At 53.6% G+C, this 27,575-nt stretch overlaps 6 protein-coding genes across 6 annotated transcripts; 3 read left to right on the top strand and 3 right to left on the bottom strand.

The window, feature by feature from the left end:
* Positions 1-208: 208 nt before the first annotated feature.
* On the bottom strand, positions 209-1,637 carry EV422DRAFT_597966 (uncharacterized protein; the record flags this gene model as incomplete). Its single annotated transcript, XM_053073631.1, has 4 exons — positions 209-480; positions 574-596; positions 952-1,073; positions 1,140-1,637. 4 exons carry the CDS (start codon positions 1,635-1,637, stop codon positions 209-211), a joined length of 915 nt encoding a protein of 304 aa, XP_052924845.1.
* A 122-nt stretch (positions 1,638-1,759) lies between these two features.
* EV422DRAFT_568484 (uncharacterized protein) lies at positions 1,760-2,671 on the top strand (the record flags this gene model as incomplete). Its single annotated transcript, XM_053072651.1, has 1 exon — positions 1,760-2,671. The coding sequence occupies one exon, from the start codon at positions 1,760-1,762 to the stop codon at positions 2,669-2,671; it is 912 nt and encodes a 303-aa protein (XP_052924844.1).
* Positions 2,672-9,063: 6,392 nt separating this feature from the next.
* On the top strand, positions 9,064-10,135 carry EV422DRAFT_507176 (uncharacterized protein; the record flags this gene model as incomplete). The annotated part of the gene is made up of 2 exons (XM_053068634.1): positions 9,064-10,077; positions 10,130-10,135. The coding sequence occupies 2 exons, from the start codon at positions 9,064-9,066 to the stop codon at positions 10,133-10,135; spliced, it is 1,020 nt and encodes a 339-aa protein (XP_052924843.1).
* Positions 10,136-17,705: 7,570 nt separating this feature from the next.
* EV422DRAFT_533345 (uncharacterized protein) lies at positions 17,706-19,313 on the bottom strand. The gene is made up of 2 exons (XM_053070591.1): positions 19,032-19,313; positions 17,706-18,879 (listed from the first exon to the last, which is right to left on the bottom strand). Exon 2 carries the CDS (start codon positions 18,856-18,858, stop codon positions 17,983-17,985), a length of 876 nt encoding a protein of 291 aa, XP_052924842.1. The 5' UTR covers positions 18,859-18,879; positions 19,032-19,313; the 3' UTR covers positions 17,706-17,982.
* Positions 19,314-21,289: 1,976 nt separating this feature from the next.
* EV422DRAFT_95838 (uncharacterized protein) lies at positions 21,290-23,288 on the bottom strand. The gene is made up of 7 exons (XM_053074538.1): positions 22,809-23,288; positions 22,613-22,716; positions 22,396-22,540; positions 22,148-22,317; positions 21,996-22,051; positions 21,640-21,915; positions 21,290-21,559 (listed from the first exon to the last, which is right to left on the bottom strand). Exons 1-7 carry the CDS (start codon positions 22,893-22,895, stop codon positions 21,522-21,524), a joined length of 876 nt encoding a protein of 291 aa, XP_052924841.1. The 5' UTR covers positions 22,896-23,288; the 3' UTR covers positions 21,290-21,521.
* Positions 23,289-25,615: 2,327 nt separating this feature from the next.
* EV422DRAFT_507171 (uncharacterized protein) lies at positions 25,616-27,575 on the top strand (the record flags this gene model as incomplete). The annotated part of the gene is made up of 10 exons (XM_053068633.1): positions 25,616-25,678; positions 25,808-25,859; positions 25,928-25,984; positions 26,070-26,150; positions 26,233-26,445; positions 26,516-26,698; positions 26,742-26,885; positions 26,975-27,291; positions 27,335-27,362; positions 27,400-27,575. The coding sequence occupies 10 exons, from the start codon at positions 25,616-25,618 to the stop codon at positions 27,573-27,575; spliced, it is 1,314 nt and encodes a 437-aa protein (XP_052924840.1).

The raw sequence follows: 27,575 nt of genomic DNA, 5'->3' as shown, positions 1-27,575 counted from the left end.
ATCTTTGTATTATACGGTGTGGAGCGTGTGATCTCAATGAAATTTAGTCTCACAGGCTCTCTAGATCCATCTTTTAATTTTGATTCTCGATGCGGGATTCCAGTACCGGTTTTCTCCAAACACGATCGCGCTTCATCTAGCCAAAGTAGTCCAAAGGCTGCAACCTTTGATCCTTGGTTTAATTCCAACCTATGCGTGCACTTCTTGATCAAGGGCGGATTGCACGTGCCCCATATGGTGATGTCCAGGCCTCGAAGGGCCACTCTGGGAGCGGCTCTGATTGAAGCGCCCCAATATGTGTCTTATACCCTGCCCCATTCGTGCCGAAACTTCTTTGGCACTGCGTGCAACAGGTTGTATAGAAGGGCACCCACTGGAGCCGGGAAGCAGTCGGCAGGATATACGAAAAGCCCTCTTCAAGTCTTCTGTGAACAGAGTTGAGCATGGGTTTGCGTCCATTGCGGTCTTGGGCAGCACATCCTGAGCACAGAAAGGAACGAGGTTGCGCGCCGTGAAGGTGACTTCCTATGGGTGAAGTATTTGACTATTTCCTTTTCCCCCATCCATCATCACCAATTGAAGATGTGGGAGACGCGCTGTCGATAATTTTTCAACTAATTATGTAATCGCTAATGGATCCCTACTGGACAACACGGTATCGCTGTCAGTTTGTTGTCAGCCGCGCAAGGTTATAAGGGCAACGTTTCAACTGGTTGTAGGCAAACCACCAGAACAACATGGCAACCACCTGTGTACACCAACAAGAGCTAGTGCGTTTCCAGCAAGTCATGGACAGCGACATGAAGAACCACACGGATGAGCACGCTCGCGATTCAATCCGTGCACAATTCATCCACACGTCCGGACGATCCAAGGGTTGCACCTGCGTCTACTTCCAGACCTTCGCCAGCCATGACAGCACCAGGCTCGGCGAAATCAGTCGGCGCGTACTAGCCGGCGAGGACACGTCCGAAAGCGACATTGATCTTCTTTTGGGAGCCATCCATTGCGCGCAACTGAGTAAAGCACTGGTTGAGGACTTCGAGGGTGTCGTGAGCAAATGGAGGGAGTTCCTGGGAAGCGTTGATTACAAGCTTTAGCTCATATTAACCGGTTGTTCCAAAATATATCCAGCTGACCTCCTTCGCTTGGCCTCCGGATCGGCAGGGAGTCAACCCATCTTGCATCCCTTGAACCGACCGAGCATCTTCAGTTGTTCTACAGGCAGAAAATCCTTGACCCTTTCTTTCCCCCTCCCTTTCCCGGAAAAGTCCACCTTTTTTTGCCATAACGATCACCGACCGGGTATCCTCGTTCACTTTGCTCGTCCAGACGCCGGCAATGGGAGTCTGGGTAACCGGCGTCGGACCACCACCCATGGGCGGAACCTTCCAACCGTTCATGTTTGCAGGTTTCGACGTCATGATGGCCTTCGGCAACGCCTCCCGCTTGATACTGAAAGGCACCAGTTTCTTATAACCTGTATTGTCACCTTTGACGACCAGCCGGTGAATCGTGTCTGGACATAAGCCCAGCTGCTGTGAGAGTCCCTGTAGCGTGTTTGCAGTGAACACTGCTTGCACGTCACGGGTCGGGAGAGAGAGCACCGCCGTGTATTTGTAAAGAGGAACGCCCATCGCCTATCAGTTGTCTAGATAATAGGAAGGTAAAAATGATTTGCCCGCTCTGAACACATGGTGCGTCCAAAATTGATTCTTTTTTTTGGTTTCGGATATCAGTGACGAGGGCTATCTTACGAATGACGGCCGACGCCACAGCTTTTCGAAAGGCCACTTCATGGAAGATTGAATGGATCGGAAATAACAACGTTGACAAAACCGGCACACAGGATCATGTGTTACGCCATCTGACGGACGAAATGTTCCCGATCTTATCCTTCACGGCAAAGAAGGGCCGGTTGTGGTCCGCCGTCACCAGGGAACAGCTGTGCAAACTTCTCAGGTGGAAGGCCGGGATTTACAAGATTCTTGTGCCTGACCATGTGCGGAAACTCTACTTTGACGTGGACAAGGCCGAGACCCCGCTAAGCGAAATCAAGAGGGTCATACTCGGGGAGTTTCAAAATGCCCGACTCCAGATATCGGGCAGAGAAGGGTCCTGGCACATCATCCTTTCAAATTACTACGCGCAAAACCTGGAGGCTATGGGACCCGTTGTGCGTTTCGTCCATCAATACAAAGAGCTAGGATTTGACACCCATGTCTACACGAAAAATCGAAACTTCAAGTGCATCAACCAGGCGAAGCCCAATCAACCCAGGCAAGCTTACATCGAGGGAGACGCGGAATGGTCAAAGCATCTAGTAATGCACGATTTTGACGACCATGCTGTTGATATTGCGACGCTCTCTTTTCCCATGCTTCCAGAACTCGCCACGAAACGGCGAGACGGCTCCCCTGCCACCAAGTTAAGCATCCTGGCTTTGCCAAAGAAAACGCTCAAAGTCCCCACCGATTTCGGTTGGCTCACCGCAGAACCTCTCGGCAAACTTGCCATCTTGCCCTGCGCCAAGCGGGCGGAAGACGGCTTTCTTCGGCACGACATTATCTGGCGTGTCATGCTCTGGTGTTGGGACGTTGGAATTGACTATGAATGTTATGATCTCGACGACGGGGGCGGAAGCGAAGTAGAGAAGACAGGGCGAGTGTGATAGGCGACAAGAGATTGTATTGGCGAAACAAGAACCAGGGACTAGAACAGGAGATGAGAAGAACTGGTGTTGATCTGCTGGGGAGGAAGGGAATGGACGAAGAGAGGCCAGCTATTTATAGATAGGCAACCCAGCAGATCAGAGAACAACAACAACAAGAGGGGACTGGGGGGCGCCAGCTATGCTCCTAGAGCGTGCGTGGCGAGCGTAGAGAGCATTGCTACAGCTGCTGGCTATGGGGAAGCAGTGGGGGTGTGGAGAAGCCAAGGGGGGATTGGCGAAATGAAAGGAGAGAGGAGGAGTGGCAATATTGCAAGAGGATTGGCGAAATGAGAGGAGAGAGGGGGAGTGGCGATATTGCAAGAGGATTGGCGAAATGAGAGGAGAGAGGGGGAGTGGCATTGACATTGACATTGACACTGACGTTGACACTGACATTGACATTGACATTGGCGTTGACACTGACATTGACACTGACATTGACATTGACATTAGCGTTTGACATTTGGCGGTTGACATTGGCGGCTGTCAGTAGGTAAGCTTATGGTATGGGCGCGTCGTCCATAACATCACCCCTCTCTTTTAGCGGCGGCGGCGGCGGCGTCGGGTTTGGTGTGGCCGCAGAGGAGGTGCTACGGGGACAGAGGAAGGCTTGTTGGGGTACGCGCTGTGGAAGTCCTGGAGGAGTGCGTCTGTATGGGTGAGATGTTCCACGGGCTCCCAGGTGTTCTCGGAGTCAGGCCAGCCCTGCCATTTGACCAAGTACTGCAGGCGACGACAATGGATGCAAGAGTCAAGGATGGCTTCGACAGCCCACTCTTGTTGACCCTCAACGGTCTCTGGGGGCACGGGTTCGGGTTCGTGTCGTTCGGGGATGGTGAAGCGGGGTTCGAGGAGCGAGACATGGAAGACATCGTGGATTTTGTACGTAGGCGGGAGCTTGAGCCGGTAGGCGACGGGATTGATTTTTTCAACGATGGGGAATGGCCCAATCTTGCGATGGTCGAGTTTCTGAGAGGGCCGGGTTGTCTGGAGGTTTTTGCGGAGGAGCCAGACGTGGTCGCCAGGCTTGAAGTCTGGTCCAGGAATTCGTTTAGCGTCGGCGTAGCGCTTCATTTGATCTTGGGCTTCCTTGAGCTCAAGGGCGAGCTGTTCATGGACTTCCCTGATTTGTTTAGCGCGGGCTTCAGCGGCGGGGTTGACGGATTCGGAGGTAGCAGAGGCCGCGAAACTGAAGCGGGGGTGGAGACCCTTGTTGGCGTAGAAGGGGGTGGTCTGGGAGGCGGACTGGTGGGTGTTGTTGTAGGCGAACTCGGCGGACGACAGAAGCTGTTTCCAGTTGTCCTGTTGGTGGTTGCAAAAGCATCGGAGATACTGTTCCAGGATCTGGTTGGTGCATTCCGTCTGGCCATTGCTCTGGGGGTGGAAGGCCGAGGAGAGGTTGGCTTTTGCCCCAAGGAGTTCGAGAAGTAGACGCCAGAACCGGGACTTAAACTGGGGTCCTCGGTCAGAGATGACGTCGTCGGGGAGGTCGTGGAGACGGATGATGTTGTGGAAGACTAGGTCGGCGGTGGATTCGGCGGATTCTGACTCGCTGCAGGCGATGAAGTGGGCCATCTTGGTGAGGCGACGGTTGACGTTCAGGATGGAGTCGTACCGGTCCACGGGGGGCAGACCGGTGATAAAGTCCAGGGGCCAAGATCCCCAAGGGCGGGTAGGGATATTGTTGGGCTGGAGTAGGCCGTACGGTTTGTGTCGACTGGATTTCGCTCGGCTACAGGTATCGCAGGACTTGACGTAGGCCTTGATGAAGCGCCACTAGCTGGGCCACCAGTAGTTGCGGGAGGCGAGTTCGAGCGTCTTGGACATCCCAAAGTGGCCGGCTAGGGGTGTATTGTGCATGTCGTGGCAGACTTCAGCTCGGAGCTCGTTGGTGGGGACATAGACCAGGTTACCGTGCAGCAGGATCCCATCTTCATCTGAGAACCGCTTGATACGATCTTGGGTTTCCTCGGTTCGTTGGGCGAGGGGTATCTTGAGCTTTTCGCGAATGGTCTTAGCGAGGGGATCAGAGGCCTGGGCGGCCTTAATCTTGTCAAGCAGCGTGGTATCCATGGGTGTGAGGTAGGCCGCGGCGAGTCGAAGGCGTTTGGGAGTCAAAATTGTGGTTGCCTGGGAGCGGGACGCTTCTTCCCCCTTTTTAGCTCATGTTCGGAGCGTCGGGAGAGGGCATCAGCTTGGTGCTGCTGGGAACCGGGGCGATAGGTAATGACGAAGTCAAAATCCGAGAAGAATATCGACCAGCGGGCTTGGCGGCGGTTCAGGGTGCGGGTGGTCATGAAGTACTGAAGGTTTTGTGGTCGGAGTAAACGGTGATCTTGTGACGGGCGCCAATGAGATGGTGTCGCCACTGGGCAAAGGAGTCTTGGATGGCCAGAAGTTCCTTGTCGTAGATCTCGTAGTTGATCTCTTCGGCCGTGAATTTGCGAGAGTGGAAGGCCACGGGGTGGAGCTGATTGTCCTGGTCAGGTTGGAGGAGAACTGCGCCGAGAGCGAAGTCGGAGGCGTCAGTTTCGACGACGAAGGGCTTCTCTGGGTCAGGGTGAGCAAGGATGGGGGCGGTGGTGAATGCTTTCTTCAGGTTCTCGAAGGCGGTGTTTGCGGCGGGTGTCCAGGCGTACGGGATGTCTTTCCGGGTCAGGGCTGTGAGCGGGGTAGCGATCTTGGAATAACCTTGGATGAATCGGCGATAGAAGTTGGCAAAGCCGAGGAACCGCTGGACACCTTTGACCGTTCTTGGGAGGTTCCCAATCCGTGATGGCAGCGATCTTCTTGGGGTCCATCTGGATGCCTTTCTCGGAGATGATGAAGCCTAGGAACTCAACGGATTCGCGGTTGAATTTGCACTTCTCTGGTTTGGCGTACAACCCATGCTGTCGGAGGCGGGACAAGACTTCGCGGACATGTTTGGGGTGATCTTCGGGGTTCTTGGAGAATATCAGGATATCGTCGAGGTAGACGACAACAAACACATCGAGAATGTCGCAGAAGATGTCGTTCATCAGGTACTGGAAGACGCCAGGAGCATTGCTGAGTCCAAAGGGCATGACATTGTATTCGAATAGGCCGTAGCGGCAGCGGAAGGCGGTCTTCCATTCATCGCCCGGGCGCATGCGTAAGAGGTTATAAGCGCCGCGGAGGTCGATCTTGGTGAGACGGCGGGCGCCGCGCAAACGATCCATGATACCGTTGATCAGGGGCAGGGGGTAGCGATTCTTCACCGTGATGCTGTTCAGGCCTCGATAATCGATGCAGAGGCGGAGAGAACCGTCCTTTTTCTTCACGAATAAGACTGGCGCACCGGCAGGGGACTTTGAGGATTTGATGAATCCTTTGGCGAGGTTTTCTTCGAGGTATTCGCAGAGTGCCTTCATTTCTGGTTCGCTGAGGCTGTAGATCGGGCCGGAAGGTGGCTGCTTGCCTTCTTCCAGATCGATTGGACAGTCGTAGGGCCGGTGCTCGGGGAGAGTGTCAGCCTTTCTCCTTTCGAAAACGTCGGCGAAGTCTTGATTCTCGGGGGGCAGGAAGTCTTTGATGTCTTTCTCGGGTGTCAGGGGGGTTACTAGGGCTAGGCGAGGCCGGGAGATCGGGTTTCGCAGGGTTGGCGTAGGCGACAAAGACCTGGTCATGCCTTGCTGCGACCCGGAAGGCTGGGGCGGAGATGAACGAGACTCGGAGCGGCGTGGGAGCCGGTTCTGGGGTGCTGGAGCGAGATACCTTGGGTACTGGAATCGACCATGCTTTGTCGACGGGGACTTCATCCTGGGGGATGCGGATCAAGGGCTCGGGGGCTTCTGGCGGGTGCTGGGCTCGGGGGTGCTGGAGAGTTGTCCCAATTCGCGAATTCATGGTACTGGCAGTCGCAACGGAAACGGACCGAAAGGTTCTTGAAGTCAAGGTTAATGTCGTGGAGGCGGAGCCAGGGGAGACCAAGGAGGATTGGAGCATGGGGTGATTTGGTGACATGGAAGACGAGTTCTTCGAAGTGGTCATCGACCCACATGCCTACTGGTTGGGTGTGATGGGTGATTGGCCCAGCAGAGCTGGGTTGACCGTCAACGAGTTCGATGGTCAGTGGACGCTGATGCGGGACTAGGGCGATGCGGTGTTTGCGGGCAAAGTCTCTGTCGATGAAACAGGACAGGGCACCGTTGTCGATCATGGCTGAGGTAGGTATTGGGGCGCGGCTGGATGATACCATGATGGTAACGGGGTAGTTGAAGGGTTCGACGGGACCCAGCGCAAGCATGGCGCGGGGGTTAATTTCGGAGTTTTCGACATGGGCAGTGGCTAGGAGGGTTGTGTCGGCTATAACGGAGTCGGGAACCAGGGGAATGGCCTCTCCCGTTGCAGGAGCTGCGAGATTAGGAGGCCCGGGGCGGTGTGTGTTGTCCAGTCGCTGGGGCTTTACTGCGGCTGGACTTTGGGAAAACCCTGTTCGGTGGAGGGTTCTTGAATGTCGACGTTGGCGGCACGGGTGGTGGTCTTGTTCCTGACGGGGCAGACTTTTGCAATGTGCCCCGCGCCACTGCAGTAAAGGCAGAGGTTGTTGGAAATGCGGCGTTGGCGTTCCTGAGGGCTCAGAGGGCCGCGGGGACGAGCGGCGTCAATCTTCATAGGCTCGCTGTGGTCGACAGTGGTGGTAGTAGTAAACGAGGTGTGGGGAACCGGGACGGTCTGGCGGCTTCTGTTTCGCTCCAGGCGGCGCTCAAACAGTCGGTTATCGCACTGGATAGCCTGCTCCATCACCACATCAATGGTGGCCGCAGGGGGCATTGTGAGCATCAGGTCTTTGACGTCTTCTTTGAGGCCACGGCGGAAGGTAGCAATCAGGGCCGGGTAGTTCCAGGAGACATCGCATTGTAGCTGGCGGAACTCAGCGACGTACTCGGTTGCTGCACGGGTTTGGCAAAGGTTCTGGAGCTTGTTTTCAGAGGTGCGGAGCCTGTCGCTGTCTCCGAAGACCGATTGCATCTGACTGATAAAACTATCGAAGTCCTGAAGGCTGTGATCTTGGCGTTCAACTAGGGGCGCCATCCAGGCTTGTGCAGTGCCGGTGAGGTAGGTGCCAATAGTTTGGATCTTGATGATGTCGCTGGGGTAGCGGTCGGGCTGGAGAGCAAACATCAACCGGATGTTGTTCAACCACCCACGGAATTTGCTGCGGGTACCATCAAACTTCTCGGGCGAGCTGATTCTTGGCTCCAAAGCAGGGTTGGCGACTTGGGGACGGGTGTACGTATCGGCTTGAAACTGGGCGGCGATGCTCTGAGCAGCTTGTGCGTCGGCTTGGGCTTGCGCTAGGTTAGCCTGCAAGTTGGCGTTTTGGCTTTGCAAGGCGGCGATGGCTTGGCACATATCGTTCCATTGCTTGGCGGTGAAAGGTACGGATTCGGGTTGGGACATGGCGAAAAAGGTTTGTCGGATGCAGGGCTGGACCGGTTCTGAACTTTGCAGTGTTGGAGCAGATCAAACTGTTATGATCTCGACAACGGGGGCGGAACCGAAGTAGAGAAGACAGGGCGAGTGTGATAGGCGACAAGAGATTGTATTGGCGAAACAAGAACCAGGGACTAGAACAGGAGATGAGAAGAACTGGTGTTGATCTGCTGGGGAGGAAGGGAATGGACGAAGAGAGGCCAGCTATTTATAGATAGGCAATCCAGCAGATCAGAGAACAACAACAACAAGAGGGGACTGGGGGGCGCCAGCTATGCTCCTAGAGCGTGCGTGGCGAGCGTAGAGAGCATTGCTACAGCTGCTGGCTATGGGGAAGCAGTGGGGTGTGTGGAGAAGCCGAGGGGGGATTGGCGAAATGAGAGGAGAGAGGAGGAGTGGCAATATTGCAAGAGGATTGGCAAAATGAGAGGAGAGAGAGGGAGTGGCAATATTGCAAGAGGATTGGCGAAATGAGAGGAGAGAGGGGGAGTGGCATTGACATTGACATTGACACTGACGTTGACACTGACATTGACATTGACATTGGCGTTGACACTGACATTGACACTGACATTGACATTGACATTGGCGTTTGACATTTGGCGGTTGACATTGGCGGCTGTCAGTAGGTAAGCTTATGGTATGGGCGCGTCGTCCATAACAATGAAGACTTCTGGGCTTGGGTTCAGCAAAAGGATTCGAGCGTGACGTACTTCAAAAAGCAACAGGAAGCCTGGCGCGGCTGTGGTCAGTACGGCCTGTCGCGCTCTTTCCTTGACCATCTCCTGGTCCAGTTCTTCCCGAACATCAAGGAAACAAAAGTCACTCTGCGCCTCCGAGACCAATTCGAACTATTGGAGGATCGAATTGCGGAAGGCGTGCACGACGGTTCCATGACTTCAGAGATATTTCACCTCCAAAGGTCGCACCGATTGACCCAAAAGGCGTCAGACGATTCTTTCCGCAGGCAGAGGGGACGAGACCATCGGTCAAGTTTTCCGTTCACTGGGCCTATGGGAAGCGGGAAAACCGAAGCCGTTGTCGCATTCATCAAGCGATACGGCATCGGCAAGCGTGTCTTGTGGCTAGCTCCACGGATCACTCTTAGCGCCAACACGGAACAGAGGCTAGAGGAGGCCGGGATCTCTTTTATCAACTACACGAAGATCACCGTAGAGCAAAAGCGGGTGGGGGCGCTAGACCAACGACCTTATGTTATCTGCTCGATCCAGTCGCTTCACTACCTCTCAAAGCCCTTTGATATTGTCATTGGCGATGAGATCAAAACGATCTTGAACACATTCGGAGGCGGTGCCAATATGCATTACAATCTCAACACGAACTGGGTGGCCTTTAATAGCGTCATAGATAACGCCGCCAAAGTCATTCTCATGGATGCGTTGACAAAGAAGGCGACGACAAACTTAGTGAAGGGCTTCATACGAAAGACGTCGAGCAACATCAGCGATCACCTGGAGGTATTCAAAACGGCAAGGCAGCCAACATCTCGCACGTTACGTATTGTGGCTCCCGACGACACACCCCGCGCGTTTGACAACTGGGTGGCCATGATGTATCAAGCCCTTGAGGTGGGGGAAAAGCTTTACGTCTTCACCCCCTTCAAGAAAGGGAAACAGGGGATCAACACCATCACTCAGGTACTGTTGAAGGCGTTCGATTGGACAGACAAGTGGGAGGTTCTCAGTTACTATGCTGAGGAGGAGCAGGAAAAGCAGGACCTATGCGATGCAAACGTGATATGGGGCCGAAATGAAATGCGTTGCATTGTCACGAACAGCGCGATATTGGTCGGCGTAAACTTTGACAGGAAGGACGTTTCCGATCAAATATTCTGTCTATACGCGCTCATCCTCCCGTCCCGAGACTTCCCCCAAGCGCTCTATCGCGTCCGCCACCCAAAATTGTCCAACATGATCACATGCTTTCATTTGTTTGAAGGCCTAGGCCGCGTCAGCGATGGTCAAAGGCGTCCCAAGTGCATGGTTTTCGAGCAGCTCATTGACGATTTGGAAATCAAGCGCCTCGCCGGCTTGAACAACTCTAATCTCGACACGCTCAAGTTGTTCTGTGAGATTGCCAACATCGGGATTGCCCCTCTGGACCTGTCGGAGGTGATTACCGAAAGCAAGTTCCGTCTCAAAAAGCTCGCAAAGGTGTTATGGACGACGCGTCCATACCATGCGCTTACCTCATGACAGCATCCCAACAGTCAGTCAATGTCAATTCCCTGTCAAAACCTGACATCTGCCAAACATCGCAGCCGCACGCAGCCGCGCTACCCCACACCTGCCACTGCCTTCATTTCTCCCCACAGCCTCAGCGTAGCCACCCCATCCCCAGTCTTCTGTTTCCATACTTCCCCACGTACCCGCCCACAGCCTCAGCGTAGCCACCCCATCCCCAGTCTTCTGTTTCTATGCTTCCCCACCCTTGGCGCTTCTCTTGGCTTCCCTCTGATTCCGTACCCTTCTGCTTCCCCACGCTTCCCCAGCCTTCCCAGAAAAACATAAATAGCCGCCTCCCCTGAGCTCCCCACTTCCTGATCCCCCAGCAGATCAACACCAGTTCCTCCTAGTCTTGTTCTAGTTCTTGTTTCGGTCTGAACACCATTACCTGTCAACAACCTGCACCACAAGTCGCCTCTATTTCCGTCGGCTCCGCCCATTCTTAACAGTTTGATCTGCTCAACAACCCTCAGCCGCTGTGCCTCCACGCCAAATCACCATGTCCGACGCCCTTCCCCTCACGGCCGAAGCCTGGCAAGCCATGTGCAATGCGATTGACGAACTTCGAGCGCAGAATACCACCCTACAAGCCGAACTAGCGCAAACCCAGACCACTGCCCCTGCCACCCACGCCCCCGAACCCAAAATCAGTCTCCCAGACAAATTTGATGGCACCCGAAGCAAGTTCCGTGGGTTCCTCAACCAGATCCGGCTCATGTTCGCCCTCCAACCCAGGCGCTACCCCAACGATCAGACCAAGATACGAACTATTGGCACCTACCTCACTGGCACCGCCCAGGCCTGGCTGGCGCCCCTTGTCGAACAAGACCATCTTTCCCTTACGAACCTGGATGATTTCATCCAGCAAATGCAAGCAGTCTTTGGAGACAGCGACAGGATCCGCACGTCCGAAAACAAGCTCCAGAACCTTCGACAAACCCGTGCAGCAACAGAGTATGTAGCTGAATTCCGACAGCTGCAATGCGATGTGTCGTGGAATGACCAGGCATTGATTGCCACCTTCCGTCGCGGCCTCAAAGAAGACGTCAAGGACTTAATGCTCACGATGCCCCCTACCGCCTCAATCGACACCGTGATGGAACAGGCCATCCAATGTGACAACCGATTGTTTGAGCGCCGTCTAGAGCGAAGCAGGAACCGACAGCCCTATGTGCCAGTTACCACTAGCCCCACCCTCATGGGCCCCGACAACCGCCCAGACGACCCTATGATCATTGACGCTGCTCGTCCGTGAGGACCCCTCACACCGCTAGAGCGCCAACACCGCATCACAAACAAACTTTGCCTCTATTGTGGTAAACCTGGCCACATAGCCAAACTCTGCCCGAACAAGATACGCACGGCGAATGTCGCGGTTAAGGAACCTGCACCCATCCAGGATTTTGCCCAAGTCCAGCTGCAGTAAAGGCCGAGCAGCTGGGCAATACCTGTCCTGGGCCTTCTCACCACGCAAGTACTGCCAAGGGAGAAGCCACAAAACCTTGCTCCGATCCTGGCATCTCCAGCAACACCCTTCTCCTGACCACCAACAATGTCAATCTCCTATCTGAGATACCCTCACCCATGCGGACTTTGGGCCCATCCTCACCATTCTAGTACCCTGTTACCCTGCAGATATCGGCCCAGCGTGCTCCAGTTCAGCTTTCAGCACTACTCGACACCGGTGCGATGTTGTGCTTCATCGACGAAAGTTATGCCCGCAAGCACCGCATCCCACTTGTCAAGAAGGAGGACCCCATTGCGCTTGAACTGGTTGACGGACGTCCCAGCCATGCGGGCTCCATTACCCATCACACCCAACCTTTGGGCATGTGGGTCAACGACCATTTTGAGGAGGTGGTATTCCATGTGACATGTTCCCCGCATGCACCAATCATCCTGGGGCTTCCCTGGTTTGAGCTCCATGATGTGGAGCTACATTGGAAGACTCGCACTCTTTGCGTCCGCTGCCATTGCGGTTTTGGACAATACGCCTCCTGGGATGTCCGGCCAACAGAACCTAGCCTGAAGCCCTCAAGAACCCCTGAACCTCTGATCCGTATCCATCAAGACGAGATTTCAGTCTCCCTAGCCCAGACACCCAACACACTGGACCCAGCACCCACACCGATCCACGTATCGTTTAACAGCGCCCCAGCTTTCCGTGTGGCGGCAAGGCATGACCAGGCATTCATTGCCTACGCCAATCCAACCAAGTCAGATTCCCAAGCCCTGGCGACCACTTCTCCAAAAGATCCGAAGGCCATCATTCCTGAAGAATACCAAGATTTTGCGGACGTCTTCGCCAAGAAGAACGCGGATACCCTCCCAGAGCACCGACCCTACGGCTGTCCCATCAACTTAGAAGAGGGCAAACAGCCACCGTTCGGCCCGATCTATAGTCTCAGCAAGCCTGAAATGCAGGCACTCTGTGACTACCTTGAAGAGAACCTAGCTAAGGGGTTCATCAAGCACTCCAAGTCTCCCGCCGGTGCCCCAGTCCTCTTTGTCAAGAAAAAGGACGGTTCCCTCCGTCTGTGCGTCGACTATCGTGGACTCAACAATATCACCATCAAGAATCGCTATCCCTTGCCCTTGATTAACAGCATCATGGATCGTCTTCAAGGGGCACGCCGGCTCACCAAGATTGACCTCCGGGGAGCCTACAACCTTCTTCGGATCCGGCCAGGGGATGAATGGAAGACAGCGTTCCGATGTCGCTACGGCCTATTCGAGTATAATGTCATGCCGTTTGGGCTCACCAATGCCCCTGGAGTATTCCAACACCTCATGAACGACATATTCCGTGACATTCTCGACGTTTTTGTTGTGGTCTACCTTGACGACATTCTGATCTTCTCAAAAAACCCAGAAGACCACCCCGATCACGTCCGAGAGGTGCTCTCACGGCTCCGCCAGCACGGGCTGTATGCGAAACCGGAAAAATGCGAATTCAACCGTGACTCTGTTGAGTTCCTGGGGTTTATCATCTCCCAGCAAGGCATTTCCATGGACCCAAAGAAGACGGCTGCCATTACCGAATGGGAACCCCCGACGAATGTCAAAGGCATCCAGCGCTTCCTTGGTTTTGCCAACTTCTACCGGACGATTCATCAAAGGGTACTCTGCGATCGTTGCACCCCTGACCACGCTCACTCGCAAAGACTTGCCATTCAAATGGACCCACGCTGCACACCTAGCTTTTGAAACCCTCAAGAAAGCCTTCACCTCCGCACCTATCCTGACTCACCCCGACCCTGACAAGCCCTTCATTGTCGAATCCCATGCCTCCGACTTTGCCCTTGGCGCCGTCCTCCTTCAACCGGATGACACAGATCAACTCCACCCCGTGGCCTTTCACTCCCGCAAATTTACTCCTGAGGAAATCAACTATGAGATCTACGACAAGGAACTCCTGGCTATCCAAGACTCATTTGCTCAATGGCGACACCACCTCATTGGTGCCCGCCACAAGGTCATCGTTTACTGTGACCACAAGAACCTCCAGTACTTCATGACTACCCGTACCCTCAACCGCCGCCAATCCCGCTGGTCAATCTTCTTTGCTGATTTCGACTTTGTCATCACATACCGCCCTGGTACCCAGCAACACCAAGCTGACGCCCTCTCTCGTCGCTCTGAATACGAGCTAAGGGAGGGGGAAGAAGCATTCCGCTCCCAGGAAACCACGATCCTCACCCCTGACCATCTCCGCCTGGCCGCCACTTATCTGACCCCACTGGACTCCTCGCTCCTTGACCAAATCAAAGCTGCCCTGGCATCCGATGTGTTTGCGCAAACCATCCGGCGACAGCTTAGGGCCCCCATTGCCCAGCAATCTCAAGAAGACCAAGAACGGATAAAGCGATTCTCCGAGGAAAATGGGGTTCTGCTGTACGACAACCTTGTCTACGTCCCCACCAACAAGCTCCGTGCTGAGATCTGCCGGGACATGCATGACACGCGTTTGGCAGGACACTACGGCATGTCAAAGACCCTGGAGCTCATCTCACGCAACTACTGGTGGCCTAGCCAGTGGCGTTTTGTCAAGTCCTACATCAGGTCCTGCGACGTATGTGCTCAAGCCAAGACCAGCAGACACAAGCCCTACGGTCTCCTCCAACCCCTGCAGGTCCCTGACCGCCCCTGGGGGTCAATTTCCATGGACTTCATCACGGATCTACCCGCCAGTAATGGGGTTGATTCTGTGCTCGTTGTCATCTGCCGGTTCACCAAGATGGCGCACTTTGTACCGTGCAGGAAAACTGCCACCGCTGAGTCAACTGCAGATCTGATCTGGCACCATGTCATCCGGCTCCATGGACTCCCCGATGATATTGTATCTGACCGTGGCCCACAGTTCAACTCCCACTTCTGGAAACGTCTCTTCGCTCTCCTGGGAACCAAGGTCAACCTCTCAACCGAGCGGACCAATCAGATTCTTGAGCAATACCTTCGCTGCTTTTGCAACTATCAACAAGATAACTGGAAGGAACTCTTGTCTTCTGCTGAGTTCTCTTACAATAACACCATCCACTCCGCCACCCAGACAACCCCCTTCTACGCCAACTATGGGTTCCATCCTCGATTCAGTCTGGCTTCCGCCACCACAACCGAATCCCTTAATCCTGCAGCCGAAGCTCGTGCCAACCATCTCAAGGAAATCCATGAACAGCTTGCCACTGAGCTCAAGGAGGCCCAAGGACGCATGAAGCGCTTTGCCGATGCTAAGAGGGCACCTGGCCCAGACATGAAACCTGGGGACAGTGTCTGGCTCTTACAGCGGAATCTCAAGACTCTCCGACCTTCCCAGAAACTTGATCACCGTAAGATTGGCCCCTGCACAATCACGGAGAAGATCAACTCGGTCACATATCGCCTCAAGCTTCCCCCATCCTACAAAATTCACAACGTCTTCCATGTCTCCCTTCTTGAACCACATTTCACCATTCCGGAGCGAACTGAGCCAGAACCCACCCCACCAGAAGAAGTCGAAGGACAGGAGGAATGGATTGTGGAAGACATTCTTGACTCCCGTATTCGACGCACGCACCTTCAGTACCTCATCAAGTGGCAGGGTTGGCCAAGCTCGGAGAACACATGGGAGCCAGTGGAACACCTTGCCCGATGTCAAGAGCTTGTTGCCCAGTTCCACCAAAAGTACCCCGACAAACCCCGACCAAAGCCTGCCAACATCAAAACAACATCCGGACGCCGTGGCTAAAGGACGGGGTGATGTTATGGACGACGCGTCCATACCATGCGCTTACCTCATGACAGCATCCCAACAGTCAGTCAATGTCAATTCCCTGTCAAAACCTGACATCTGCCAAACCTCGCAGCCGCACGCAGCCGCGCTACCCCACACCTGCCACTGCCTTCATTTCTCCCCACAGCCTCAGCGTAGCCACCCCATCCCCAGTCTTCTGTTTCCATACTTCCCCACGTACCCGCCCACAGCCTCAGCGTAGCCACCCCATCCCCAGTCTTCTGTTTCTATGCTTCCCCACCCTTGGCGCTTCTCTTGGCTTCCCTCTGATTCCGTACCCTTCTGCTTCCCCACGCTTCCCCAGCCTTCCCAGAAAAACATAAATAGCCGCCTCCCCTGAGCTCCCCACTTCCTGATCCCCCAGCAGATCAACACCAGTTCCTCCTAGTCTTGTTCTAGTTCTTGTTTCGGTCTGAACACCATTACCTGTCAACAACCTGCACCACAAGTCGCCTCTATTTCCATCGGCTCCGCCCATTCATAACAAAAGGATCTTGATTGCACGTTCAACTTTTCACGGATTGACATTATTGACCGGGATACTTTCCAGGATCTTTTGACCCGCATTCACGACAATTGCGGCCACCTGGACATGCGACTCAAAGCCAAGAAGTACCTTTTTAGAGAAAAGTTTGAGCACAAAGCACACAAAGGAGATCTAGCGGTGATCTGGAAGCGTGCACCACAACTGATGGACTGCGTTGATGAGTTGGCTTACGGTACGGCTACTGTTGACTGGGATTGGGATCTCGTCTCATATACTGATCCTATAGACCACATTGTCAATCAAATTCTAGCCGAGAACGGCGTCACTCTGGAGCCACGTCAAAATTTCTCCTTGCCCGATAACTTGTCCACACTGACACCTCTCGAAACGATAAAATAACAGTTTGCGTTCCATTTGCCTGTTCCAGATTACCGCTCCGGACCTGTCGCGGCCGTTCTCAATGCGTTCCAACTTCGTCTATATAAATCAAAACTGGTAAGAGATGGACTGTACCGGCGCCACATGTACAAGCCCGAGAGGGACTCCCTCACGCTCATCCAATTATGCTTGGACAATATTTGTCTGCGCGTCGAACGGGAGCCGGAGAACCATTCCGGAGTCAGGTCGATCGACAAGGTGGTGTCATCAGCATGATATGTCTCAGCTCTCACTCAATACCTGCTATAGGACCAGAATATTCTTTTGGTTCTCCAAGATGGGGTGCCCCCCCCCCCCGCGAAGACAGTACCTTGACCGCCAATGGGGCCAGTGTGTTGATGCGGGGCCAAAAAAGGGGTGTTGTCACGCTAGTTGGTGATATCTTATAAAGGACTACGAAACTAGCGTAACAACACCCCTTTTCTTTTTTTGGACGACCAAAACCACCCGCTCTGGTTTTTTAAAAAAGATGCAAGGTCCTGGTAGTTTGTCCAAGGAGTATTGGCCAAAATTACAAGCTTCCTACGCAAGGTGAAACAGGTTGTTCGTGGGATGGGTACTCAGAAGCTGGCGGGGCAACTGGCAGGGTCGACCCGGAAAGTGTGTACCAGCTCCGAGGTGGGAGTGACGCAGCGCTCGGCGCAGTGGGCACAACAGTGTAGTCACTCCCCGGTGCCGTTGGGCGAATGGAAAGTAAAACACCTTGAAGTATGCGAGAACTTGATACATTCCGATCTCAAGATGAAGGGTAAGTGGCTGGGAAACGTGCACCGTGAATGCAAATTTCCCAAAGGGCCATTGCGTGTGGTTCCAGAGGCCGTTGGGCGAGTTGCAAGAAACTATCGGATTCTGGGTGCACTACGTGTACCCCAGGGGTGCAATTGCGCGTTAGTTAGAGCTTTCGACGATAATGCAGGCGGCAAAACCCCCCTCGGTTACCTTATATACTTTGCACATCGTGCCGGAGCGAAGGCCCATCCCAAGGCAGTGCCTGGTTGGCGGTTAATTGGTAATTGACAGCATACCGTCGAGGCACACCCATAAGGCCATAAGGCTGCGGGGTTTACGCGCTGTCAAACTTGGTTTTCATCGGTCATTTCTTCTTCGGTCACGTGAACTGTGCTCATTTTTCTTCTTCGGTCACGTGTAACTACCATCTGGACTTGATTATTTCATCTCGCTTTTACGAGAGGTCGAATAACCATCCGACATCACCCAAAAAACGGAACCTTTCCGCCTCTACCAAGAATAAACCCCCGACCAACGCCCCCGCGTCTTTGGCATGCGAGATATGCGACCGTAGTCGGATATTTTTCCCTCATAAGCGCGACATATATCCGACAGGCAGTTCAGTCAGCTTCCTCGACTCCCCTCAAATCGTCTGAGAGGATGCGTGTCCGTCCCTCACCCTCCAGCCCGCGACGCAGTTGTTTCGGAAACCTCGGCGGCGAAACCGACGAGCAGGATGATCTCGGGGAAGGGGCTGCTGTAGGAAATCACCTCCGGTGTCCTCGATGGTTGAGAGGATGTCGTCCAGCGCGCGCTTCGGTGCGGACTTGTTGCGCCAGACGAAGTTGTGGGATCTCTTCATGTAGGACCTGTGATATGGTGCTATATCGCCGGTGACCATATAGTGACCAGGGTCCCGGACAAGCACTCCGTCCTGAATTGCAGCGCTAAGGCCTTCCACGATCTGACTGGGGCGAACCCCTTCGCATGCGGGGGCATCGTTCTGCTCGGAAGTGATGGTTGTCGTTGCTGACAATGTGTCGCTGAGCGCGATCAGACGCTGCTCGGTTGCCGTGTGCCGGTCCTGCTGGGCTTCCAAAATATGGTCAGTGTGATTAATGGCAGCAACCTGTGCAGCGGCGAAATGCCTTTCGTTCGTCGCCTGATTCTGGCGAGTTTCCGCCAGCAACAGGTTGTTCTGCTGCCAGATATCGCGCATCAATCCGAGGACTTCCGTAATACTCTCCGGCGGTGCCGTCGATGGGGCACCGGGTGATTCCGAACTGCGGCGAATTGGCGCGGGCTGAGTGGAACCTTCACCTTGAGGCGCAGCGGTTGTTCGCTTTCCGGACTTGCCGGGCTTTGTGGCGCGGGGCCCGATGGCGGGCGTGCCGTTTCCCTGCTCCTCGGTGTCCGCAGCAACATCCGAGGCAGGATGCGGGACGTCGTGGGTAATGGGGGCGAGGGTGTCAGTGTCAGTGTCAACCGTAGGCAAGTTGGTGATCTGTTGAAGCGGCATTTTCGGTACTGTGTGCGTATTCTGTGGAAGTGATAGGACGGCAATGGATTGGCAACCAAAGCAATGCCCGAGAATTCGGAAGTCAGTGTGCAGCCCGATATGCCCATCGACGAGCAGCCTGCCTATACGCAAGGTAGGAAGCCAGAGCAACAAGCCACTAGCCTCATACATACATGGTAGGTGCGTTGATTCTTGTGAGTCGACACAGATGATTTCCTGAATCAATTTCCCTCTGGGGTGATATGTCTGTGAGCAATTGGCCGAGCAGGCACTGAGATAGCTGGTCTTTATAGCTGCGAGCCAAACCGTGATGCTCACCCCACCAAGGTCACGTTTTCACCCGGCCTTCTGTGCGGTGGGCGAGCACTCCATGGCGGCAGGCAAGACAACTTGGCACGGAAAAAACAAGTACGTGGTCATCCGACCCGTCTCAGAGCAAAACAGAAGGGAGTCCTCTTCCATGCAATATCGCCAAGTTACGAGCCTAATGACGGTATGTATGCTTACGTGACCACTACAACTCCGCTGGCATGGGTGTTTCCCTGCAGATCAGTGCGCAGCGTTGACACGGTGTAACGTCATCGGAGAGCCCTGCGGCCGGTCGGCGATACGATTGTTTTTCCTTGACAATCTATTGCCTGCCCATCCACAGGCCCCGATGACGTTACACACGAGGTAATTGAGTTCCTCCGACCGGAGCTTCTTATGGAACGTTCGGAAAACCTTGGCATGAGAGAAGGATCGGCGAGCGTTTCGCTAAGGAATTAACAGCCACTTATGGCCACTTGCTTGAGTGTATCTTTCTCTACGCCTACATACATGGCATGTCGGAGCATAGCCCAATTCCTTTGATCACGTGACGCAAGCTTCTTTTCATCGTCGATCACGTGGAGGTCTTCGAGTCTTAATGGCTTGAGCTCCATTTCATTCTATACAACGGTCGCCTATAATACAGACACCCAGCCATCCTAACCACCCGGACGATCGAGGGCGTCGCAGACCCCAGTACGCGCCCTTCGCCTGAAACTTTCCCCTAACTCGAGATGTGGGTTTCGACTTCGGACGGGCGCATGGAGTGTAACATCTAAAATTCTGTGACCATTGTCCCACGTTCCCATTAGTTGGTCGATCGAGGGCGCTAAGATAATGTCGAGGATGCTGAGTGCATAAACTCGTTCCTCTTCTGTGAGGTCGTACTGGTGGAAAAAGTGGGACAGCTCGTCTTCACCCTCCGTAGCCTCAATCGTCGTTTCTGCGGATACCACGATCGTCTCCGCTGGTGACGGGGTTAAAGGTTCGACGCATTCCGTACTCGGGCAGTCTTGCTCCATGCGTGTTATGATCTTGGCGGCGGGAGCAGGAGGCGGGAAGCCAAGATCGACGGGGCTAACGGGGCAAGCGGCCCGGGCCCTAATGAGGCTCGGGCCACGGGATGATAACAACAGGAAGAGATTTGTATTCGAAGGAGAACAAGATACAAGTGTAAGTATAACTGGTGTTGATCTGCTGGAGAGCAGCAAAGGGGAACGGGGAAGGCTAGGCTATTTATAGACAAAGGCAAGGTGCAATCGGAGCAATGGAACAAAGTGGGAAGGGGATGGACGGTCAGGGGATAGAAGGGGTACGACTGCGCGTGTGGCTGGCTACGCTGCGTGGTTGTTGTACGATGAATCAACTGACAAGTGTCACAGACGGACAGGTGCTGTCGATCTCCCATGCGTCGGAATGGGATGGACGTGCCGTCCATAACATCACCCCCACCTTTAGCGTCGTCGTCCCGACGGCGCCTTACGTCGGCGGGTCGGAACCGGAGCGGGCCGCGGAGCAAGGTTGTCGGGGTATACGTTGTGGGATTCCTGGAGGAGTTCGGTGGAGTGGGAGGGGCGACCAAACGGTTTCACGGGTGTTCTCGGAACTGGGCCACTCTTGTCATTTGACGAAATACTGGAGTTGTCGCTGGGAATTGCGGAGGTGAATGTTTCTTCAACGACCCTTGCTCTTGGCCTTCAACTTCTTCAAGAGCTACTGGTTCGGGTTCATGGCGCTCAGGAGTGGTGAAGGGAGGCTCGATGAGGGTGGCGTAGAGGACGTTGTGGATTGGTTATCAACTTTCTGAGAGGGTCTGGCGGCTTTGAGGTTTTTTGCGAAGGGCTTGAGATCCGGACCAGAGGTTCGCTTTTCGTCGGCATAGTGCTTCATTCCAGCCTGGGCCTCCTTGAGCTCAATGGCAAGGTGTTCGTGTATAGATATATATTGATCTTTTCAGCACGCGCCTTCACAGCGGGATTGACAGACTTGGAGTTAGCGTCAGAGGAGAAGTTGACCTTCACGACTCGTGCACACTGACCACGTATGAAAGATGTGGAGGGACGGGTTCAGTCCGTTCAAGGGAGAGCCATGGTGCTATATGTGGGGAGGTCAGCACGGCCAGCGGGAGTCTTCCTATGCATACTTCCCACGATGGGCGCTTGACTCTGCTGACTGTGTGCACCGCTTGACGACTTCGAGGACCCTTCGGTGAGCGCCTTGTGCACCTCCGCTCGCGTGGTTCGGTAAATATACTCGTTGTAAAGATACCTACCCAAATTGCTAAAGCGTTACCATGTCGCATGCTCGATAATTGCAACGCTCAAAGATTGCACATCTGAAAGGGCGGGATCAACTTACGCGGCGCTGTTCCATACACCTCCGAGATTGGCCCCTAAAAAGGAATACGGATTCGAGAAATTTGAGATGCTGTGGCCCTACCATCGGAATGTCCGGACAATCAAAAGCACTCACCAGCGACTCCGATATAGATCAGGAACATTCTGAACCCGTACGGGGCGATGCCATCCGCCATGATGGCGGTGAGCAGCACCGAGCACGGAAACCATTGCAAGCAAGCGGCGATCACGAAGCTCTGCAATCTTCGCACGGCGCGTTCCGTCCCTGCGCTCGCGGCCATCTGTGCAGCGCTCTTCTTCTGCCCCATCCCATTTCGGACCTTGTTGACGTGTCGCACAGTCAGCGTGGATGTCGCCAGAACAATGCATATGACGGATATAAAGAATGCAACTGGTGGTGGTTGTGAGTGGACGACGGTTAGGTACGTGTGCCCCGAAGAGGATACAGCGATGATCAACTGCAGAACGCACCCGCAAACCAGCCGTAAATGCGACCCGCAGTGCCAACCTGTAGGTTGGGACCTTGGCTAAGGATTGAGTAGTAATGGCAAACAGGAGCACGTCAGCTATCCAAGAGTTGTTCATGCGTGCTTTCCTTCATGACGGAAGGAAATAAGCCTTACAAGTACAGAAACGGGCCAGTGCCGTTAAGTATGTTTGCGGTCCCAAAGATCAAAAGCCCCGGCATTATTGCCATGAGGTGAAGACGGTATTCGTATGCTCCCAGGGGGAACTCCCTCCCGACGACGACTTTTAGGAAGGATTGAAACGAGAGTACGGTCGTGACGAGCATCTGCGCCCGGGAGCAAATCAAACATATTGTTGGTTTCTCGACACCTCCTTTATACGATGGAGACATGGAGTCACATACTTGATATGCGATGAAGCAGAAGATCAAGGTTGCCAGAACTGCTCCGACCCGCTCGGCCGGATACCTCTGTGCGCTGACCACCACGACGTGGTCCAGTGTATGGACTGTTGCAAAGATAAGATCGGCGAGGCACCGATAGAGAGGCCTATTTTGCGAAAGGGTGAGTTCCTGGAGACACCATCAGAAGCACAAACCGCGGAACTTAAACGGTCCTCACAATCGGTCGGCGAACGATGTGTAGGTCTTCTCTCTATAAGCCCGGACAAGGACGAAGGTCGAGCCGATTATCGTGGCAACGATGCAGACGAAAGCCACCGTATGCTAGACACAAAGAACAGTAAACACATCGCATACGAGTGGGTGGAATCCCCGACTTAAGCACGAAGTCTTTGGTTGGACAGCCGAAGCCTTACCACTCCGATGTAGTTGGGATAGTCGTCCCACACGATGGCGCAAGCCTCTGGCTCGCTTTCCGTCCACTTGCACCTTTGCGCTGACATGGCTCTTGTCGTTCTGCTTTGCCTTCGGTCTTCGCTCGTCCTTTACGTTGCTTCGGTATCTCCCGAATGGAGGGGGAGAAATGGGTGAATGGACGGGGGACGAACTACAAACATCACCTCAAATCCCGCTTCGTGTAGAAATGGGAAGCATCCCAGCAAGCTGGGAAACGTAAAGAAACTCGGTTCATCTCGATCGTGCTTGGGACTGGCGCGCGTCCAGAAGCATCAGCAGCGGTTAAGGCGAACAAAGCCAAATCTAGTTTCCCAAAGGGCGTGTGTGCAGAATCCGAGTACGGTCGGGGGAATTAGAAACGCAGATCTATATTCTGTGAATATCCCGCCTTCAGTGTGTACGTAGTAGTGCTCATTGCAAGCTTACTAGCACCGTTGAGACGAACAGAGTTCTTCATTGTTCCCGGTGGTAGGACACATATCGGCAAGAGGGAGACCCAGCAAACCTCATTTCTGGGCGGTTGCTCATGCCGGCATCATGTGGCTTCCGACCGTATGAATGCACCCTTCGCGAAATGGGCGATGCGAGACCGAAAGCTTATGTCGGATAGCAATCCCAAAAATACCCAGGTCGGATGTCGACTTACGTAATACCGTTGATCCGAGCAGCTCAAACCCGATTATGTTGCTGTTGGCGTTGGAACCCATCTAAACCTAATCGTATGACCCTAATCCTACTCTGCCTCCAACCGGGGCACGGCCAGTCCAACGCTGAAGAGGACTTGGGAGTGGAAGCCTTGTGAGATACAATCTTGCTGCAGGAAAGCTGTTGGAAATGCAGTTTATCAAAGTATCCGCCATAGCACACGGGTTTAGACCAGGGATGTCGAACTTAGCGTTCGACCAGGAAGTAAGAAGCTTTCAGGAAAGGCTCCGGATTGCAACTGGAAGTCATAGGTCGGTTTTTGGTTTGAACGTTTGTATCGCTGGGAAACAGGGCCTCGTAAAAGCAGCCATACAAGCTCTATCGAGACTTTTTCTGCGGGATAATCTCGCATCAGCATTAAACATACTAGGGCGATGCCATCGGGGGATGTGGGTCTTATGGGTGCAAGAACGAGCCGGAAAAGCCGCCTCGCTGGGTCTCTTTCTGTCCAGCCGACCAGGAACAAGTCTTAGCGTGTAATGTATCGATGGTATCCCTCAGGGTTGTGCTTTTCGTCCGTGCAGCCTAAGTCCGTTGGCCTCCTCCTAGATGTCGACGTACCCGTGTCGCAGCCAAGGTAGAAAGGATCTGAATCAAGCCGTTTCACAAAGCCTCCATCGTACACCTCAGTTCGGAAGCACTCCATTATGTTCTTGATTGCGGTGTTACTTTTCGTCACAGCGTACACCCCGTCGGTGTGAGCCTTTTGGTGCGCCAGGAAGTCGAGTTGATGTCGTTGGGCCTTCGCAGCCAATCCACCGTGTTCCATGATAGATCAATTGATTGCTCGCATATGATCGCAAAGTAACCTCATATCTTCTGATCACGCTTCCGCAACCACCTTGTCGAAGAAAGACCGCACGGCGGGCAGGGGACCGACAATCCAATTCGTGGTGAACTGCCAAAAGTCTAGCCCGTTGAGAAAAACTTTCCAGAAAGGCTTCAAAAAAGTTCAAAAGATCGATCCTATTTCCAATGCCGCCTGGGAATCAACATGAAGGATGTGGGCTCCGGGTGGCCTCCGGGGCTGCCCCCATGTCGTTGGAGCTAATGTGTTTGTTGTGCGTGCCTGCGACAGAACGCTGGCTTGAGTCCCGAGTACGGCGGGTTGAAGCTTCGAAGCAAGAGGGGAGAACAGCTGGGAGGTCGGGATAGATTCTGATGCGTAACAGGTCGTATGAGAAGGGCATGCACTGAGGGCCAGAGGTGGCAGGAAGTCGGCAGGATATACGAAAAAGACCAATCGGCATGTGCACCTTTGCGCCTACGAAAAGTGCGGGCAGTATGCGACCGACTCTTCACGGCGGTGTCTGCGGTGTCTGCGCATCCCCTTTGAAGACGGGGATCCCGTTTTGCTTTGATTAGGGGTCGGGTCTTTCACGGCTGGCCCGAACCTGCACTAGGAGGGGCGTGCATGTCTCAACCTTGTCCCTAACCCGCCGCCCTTGCAACCGAAGCGCTGCCAAGGCCCAAGGCACGCCAGCCACCCTTTCAACTGGACCTGCACTTGGCCAAAGTTGATATAGTGCGCAGGTTTGTCGGGTATGTATGCGAATTTTGTAGTTCTGGTTTGATGCGTCAACCCCAGCAAACTCAATTGTAGACGCATGGATCGTTGTGTACCAGACCAGCTAAATTCGAGTGCAAGTCGTTGTTAGGGTTGCGCGATGTTCTGCCCCTTTTCCCCCCAGCTGTTTCTGTTCCGCTTCACCCGACTTGCGCCCGGTTAAACTCCATGACGTTCCTGCTGAAACTTCGAATGCATAAGGTTTTCGCCACATTTTTGATCGGCGGCGGGAAGAAATCTTGGCGCCCTGAAGGACACCGTATTCATTCAGTCATTCATTCATTCCGTTTAAAGACCCTTTACTTTTGATGTCCTCGTCTCCGAAACTGGACCCGTCCTTGGCAGGCTTAGCTTTTTTGTCAAAATTTTCCTTGCTACCAACATCAACAAACCTCTTTACCAGCGTATCCTACAGTTGCAGCAAGTGGGTGCACCTCCAACCTCACCAACCTGGAGATCGAGTTAAACACCGCATTGCCGCGAGGCTCCCCTACTATGTCACTTAATTTCAGCGATCCAGCTGTGTATGGTCAAGCCGTTGCGGCTCCTGAGGTGCAGGTAAGAGTCTAGCATCTCCTCGTGAAATCGAGAAACACTTGCTTGAGAAGGCATCCCATTGTCCCTTTAGAAATTTTTCTACGAAAGCTACCACGTTCAAAAGTGCTCGATGGTGTCGCTCAATTACAGGAGGGTGTGGAATACTGTACTGGGATAGCCACGCAGTTCGATGAGGATATCGGTACGGGATAAGCATGCATTAGGCAGAAGAACATAAAGATTAATCTCAGTGGGTACTACAATGACCAGGTTCGAACGGTGGTAGTGCTATAATCATGGGCATGGGTTGGCCCATGATAGGCTTAGGTACGTGGAGGTCTCCAATGTGCGATGACGCCCATTGAGGTTTCCCACTTGAGCATCTATAGCTCAAATACACTGATGTCACTAGGGCTGGTCGTCAGTGGTTGGAGACTCAAGACGAGACCCGATCTGCGAGCATATCTTCTTTTTGCTTGCACGTGTTTATCTGGTACGCTCGTCTACTCCGTGGGATGAGAGTGAGTCATTTCTTGCCGTTCATCTCGCATCTCTTCGTTTGTTCGGAATTACAGTGGCCGACTGTGCGGTGCTTGCATGGGCCAGAAGCAACCCGTACTCGTACACATACAGGGATCACTTATATTTATTCTCGGTGCTTTTGATTCCCTGGTCTATCGTCCGAAACAGCACCCTTCTTATGGCCTCCGCTCTGCGCTTCCGAGCTATACTGACCAACAAGCCGCATCAGAAGGCTCTCGTCGCTGGCTTGATAATTATTGCCACCGGTATATTTCTGAGGATGATGTGGTCTCAGCTTCTCCGTTTTATTGCTTGGCTTACCGTATTTATATCTAGCAACCGGTGCTGCTGAACTAGGCATCGCTTACAGAGACGTTTTGCAAAACGAATTCTTAGGAGGGATTTCGTCATACTTCTGGGGAATTAGTGTCATCAAGCCGCTTGTATACTCACTTGTTGGACTGGGGACGTTTACGAAAGGGGTAATTGGGTTTGTCACCGACGGAGATTGCTTGAGACGTTATTGCAATCCTAAATTGAACATTCACAATTATCGGAATAGCTTCGCGCAAACCGCAACAAAGGTGTTTCAGTGGGATCCCCAGGGGCCCAGCGGATGAGAAATATGGAGCTTATCAACAACGTCCTGCTCCTTTTCACCATGACCATGTCTACCCTGACGATAATTATTATTCTAGCCTCCCGGGTACGTTCTAAGATTTTCTTCCGTTTCTTCTGCCCTTGCTTCCAGTGTTGATCCGAGTTTCCTCACCCTTCCTTTTCCCTTCCCTTTAGGGGGCAGTTGGTACACCAACCCAATACAACAAACTGTTAGTGTGTATTGGGTGGTGGGTGAAAACCTTTTTGAAGTGCTCGCACTTTTCAAAACGTCCGCTGATCAAGCGTCGAATGCACAATCGGAAAGTACCGGATCTCGAACGGGGCCTCGAATTGCGAAATCCAGCAGCCCAGCCAAGCCTCAGATAGGAAACTCTGCCCTGGCTGACAAAGGAGACAACCCACAACAAATCGCGGGCGCCTCGGCTCGCAATCTGGGGGGAAATATTCCTGGCCGGAGCTGGGCTCCCACTCCTACCATAGCGTTGGAGGATGTAGCTTAAGATGCTTTACTAGATTGTCCGTTGTACTGCTCAGTGCTACCGCACCGTTAAGCTGTTGGCCCGTCATTCTGCTTTTGTGTGACGACTGGTTTCGACAAGTTGACAAACTAGAGAAAGAAGATGTCCGTGTCGAATGGCCTGTCCAAGCTCACAAAAACATCGACAAAATTGCCGGGTGCTTGGGCACATGGAGTGGGGACAACGTGGAGAAACTGGAAGGGATCCGAACGGAGAAACTACAGAGGGATGAGGGAGCCAATCTGCTTTCGCTTTGA

The sequence above is a fragment of the Fimicolochytrium jonesii genome (assembly GCF_025526975.1).
Source record: "Fimicolochytrium jonesii strain JEL569 chromosome Unknown EV422scaffold_15, whole genome shotgun sequence".
Classification (NCBI taxonomy): domain Eukaryota; kingdom Fungi; phylum Chytridiomycota; class Chytridiomycetes; order Spizellomycetales; family Powellomycetaceae; genus Fimicolochytrium; species Fimicolochytrium jonesii.
This window is presented reverse-complemented; position numbering and strand designations above follow the sequence as displayed.

Excerpts from the sequence above, each read along its gene's own strand:
- EV422DRAFT_533345 (XM_053070591.1), bottom strand. The coding sequence starts at position 18,858 with ATGCCGCTTCAACAGATCACCAACTTGCCTACGGTTGACACTGACACT.
- EV422DRAFT_95838 (XM_053074538.1), bottom strand. The coding sequence starts at position 22,895 with ATGTCAGCGCAAAGGTGCAAGTGGACGGAAAGCGAGCCAGAGGCTTGC. Across the intron at positions 22,318-22,395 it reads TCTGCTTCATCGCATATCAA|ATGCTCGTCACGACCGTACT; the intron begins GTATGTGACTCC and ends TCCCGGGCGCAG. Across the intron at positions 21,916-21,995 it reads CATTTACGGCTGGTTTGCGG|TTGCATTCTTTATATCCGTC; the intron begins GTGCGTTCTGCA and ends AACCACCACCAG.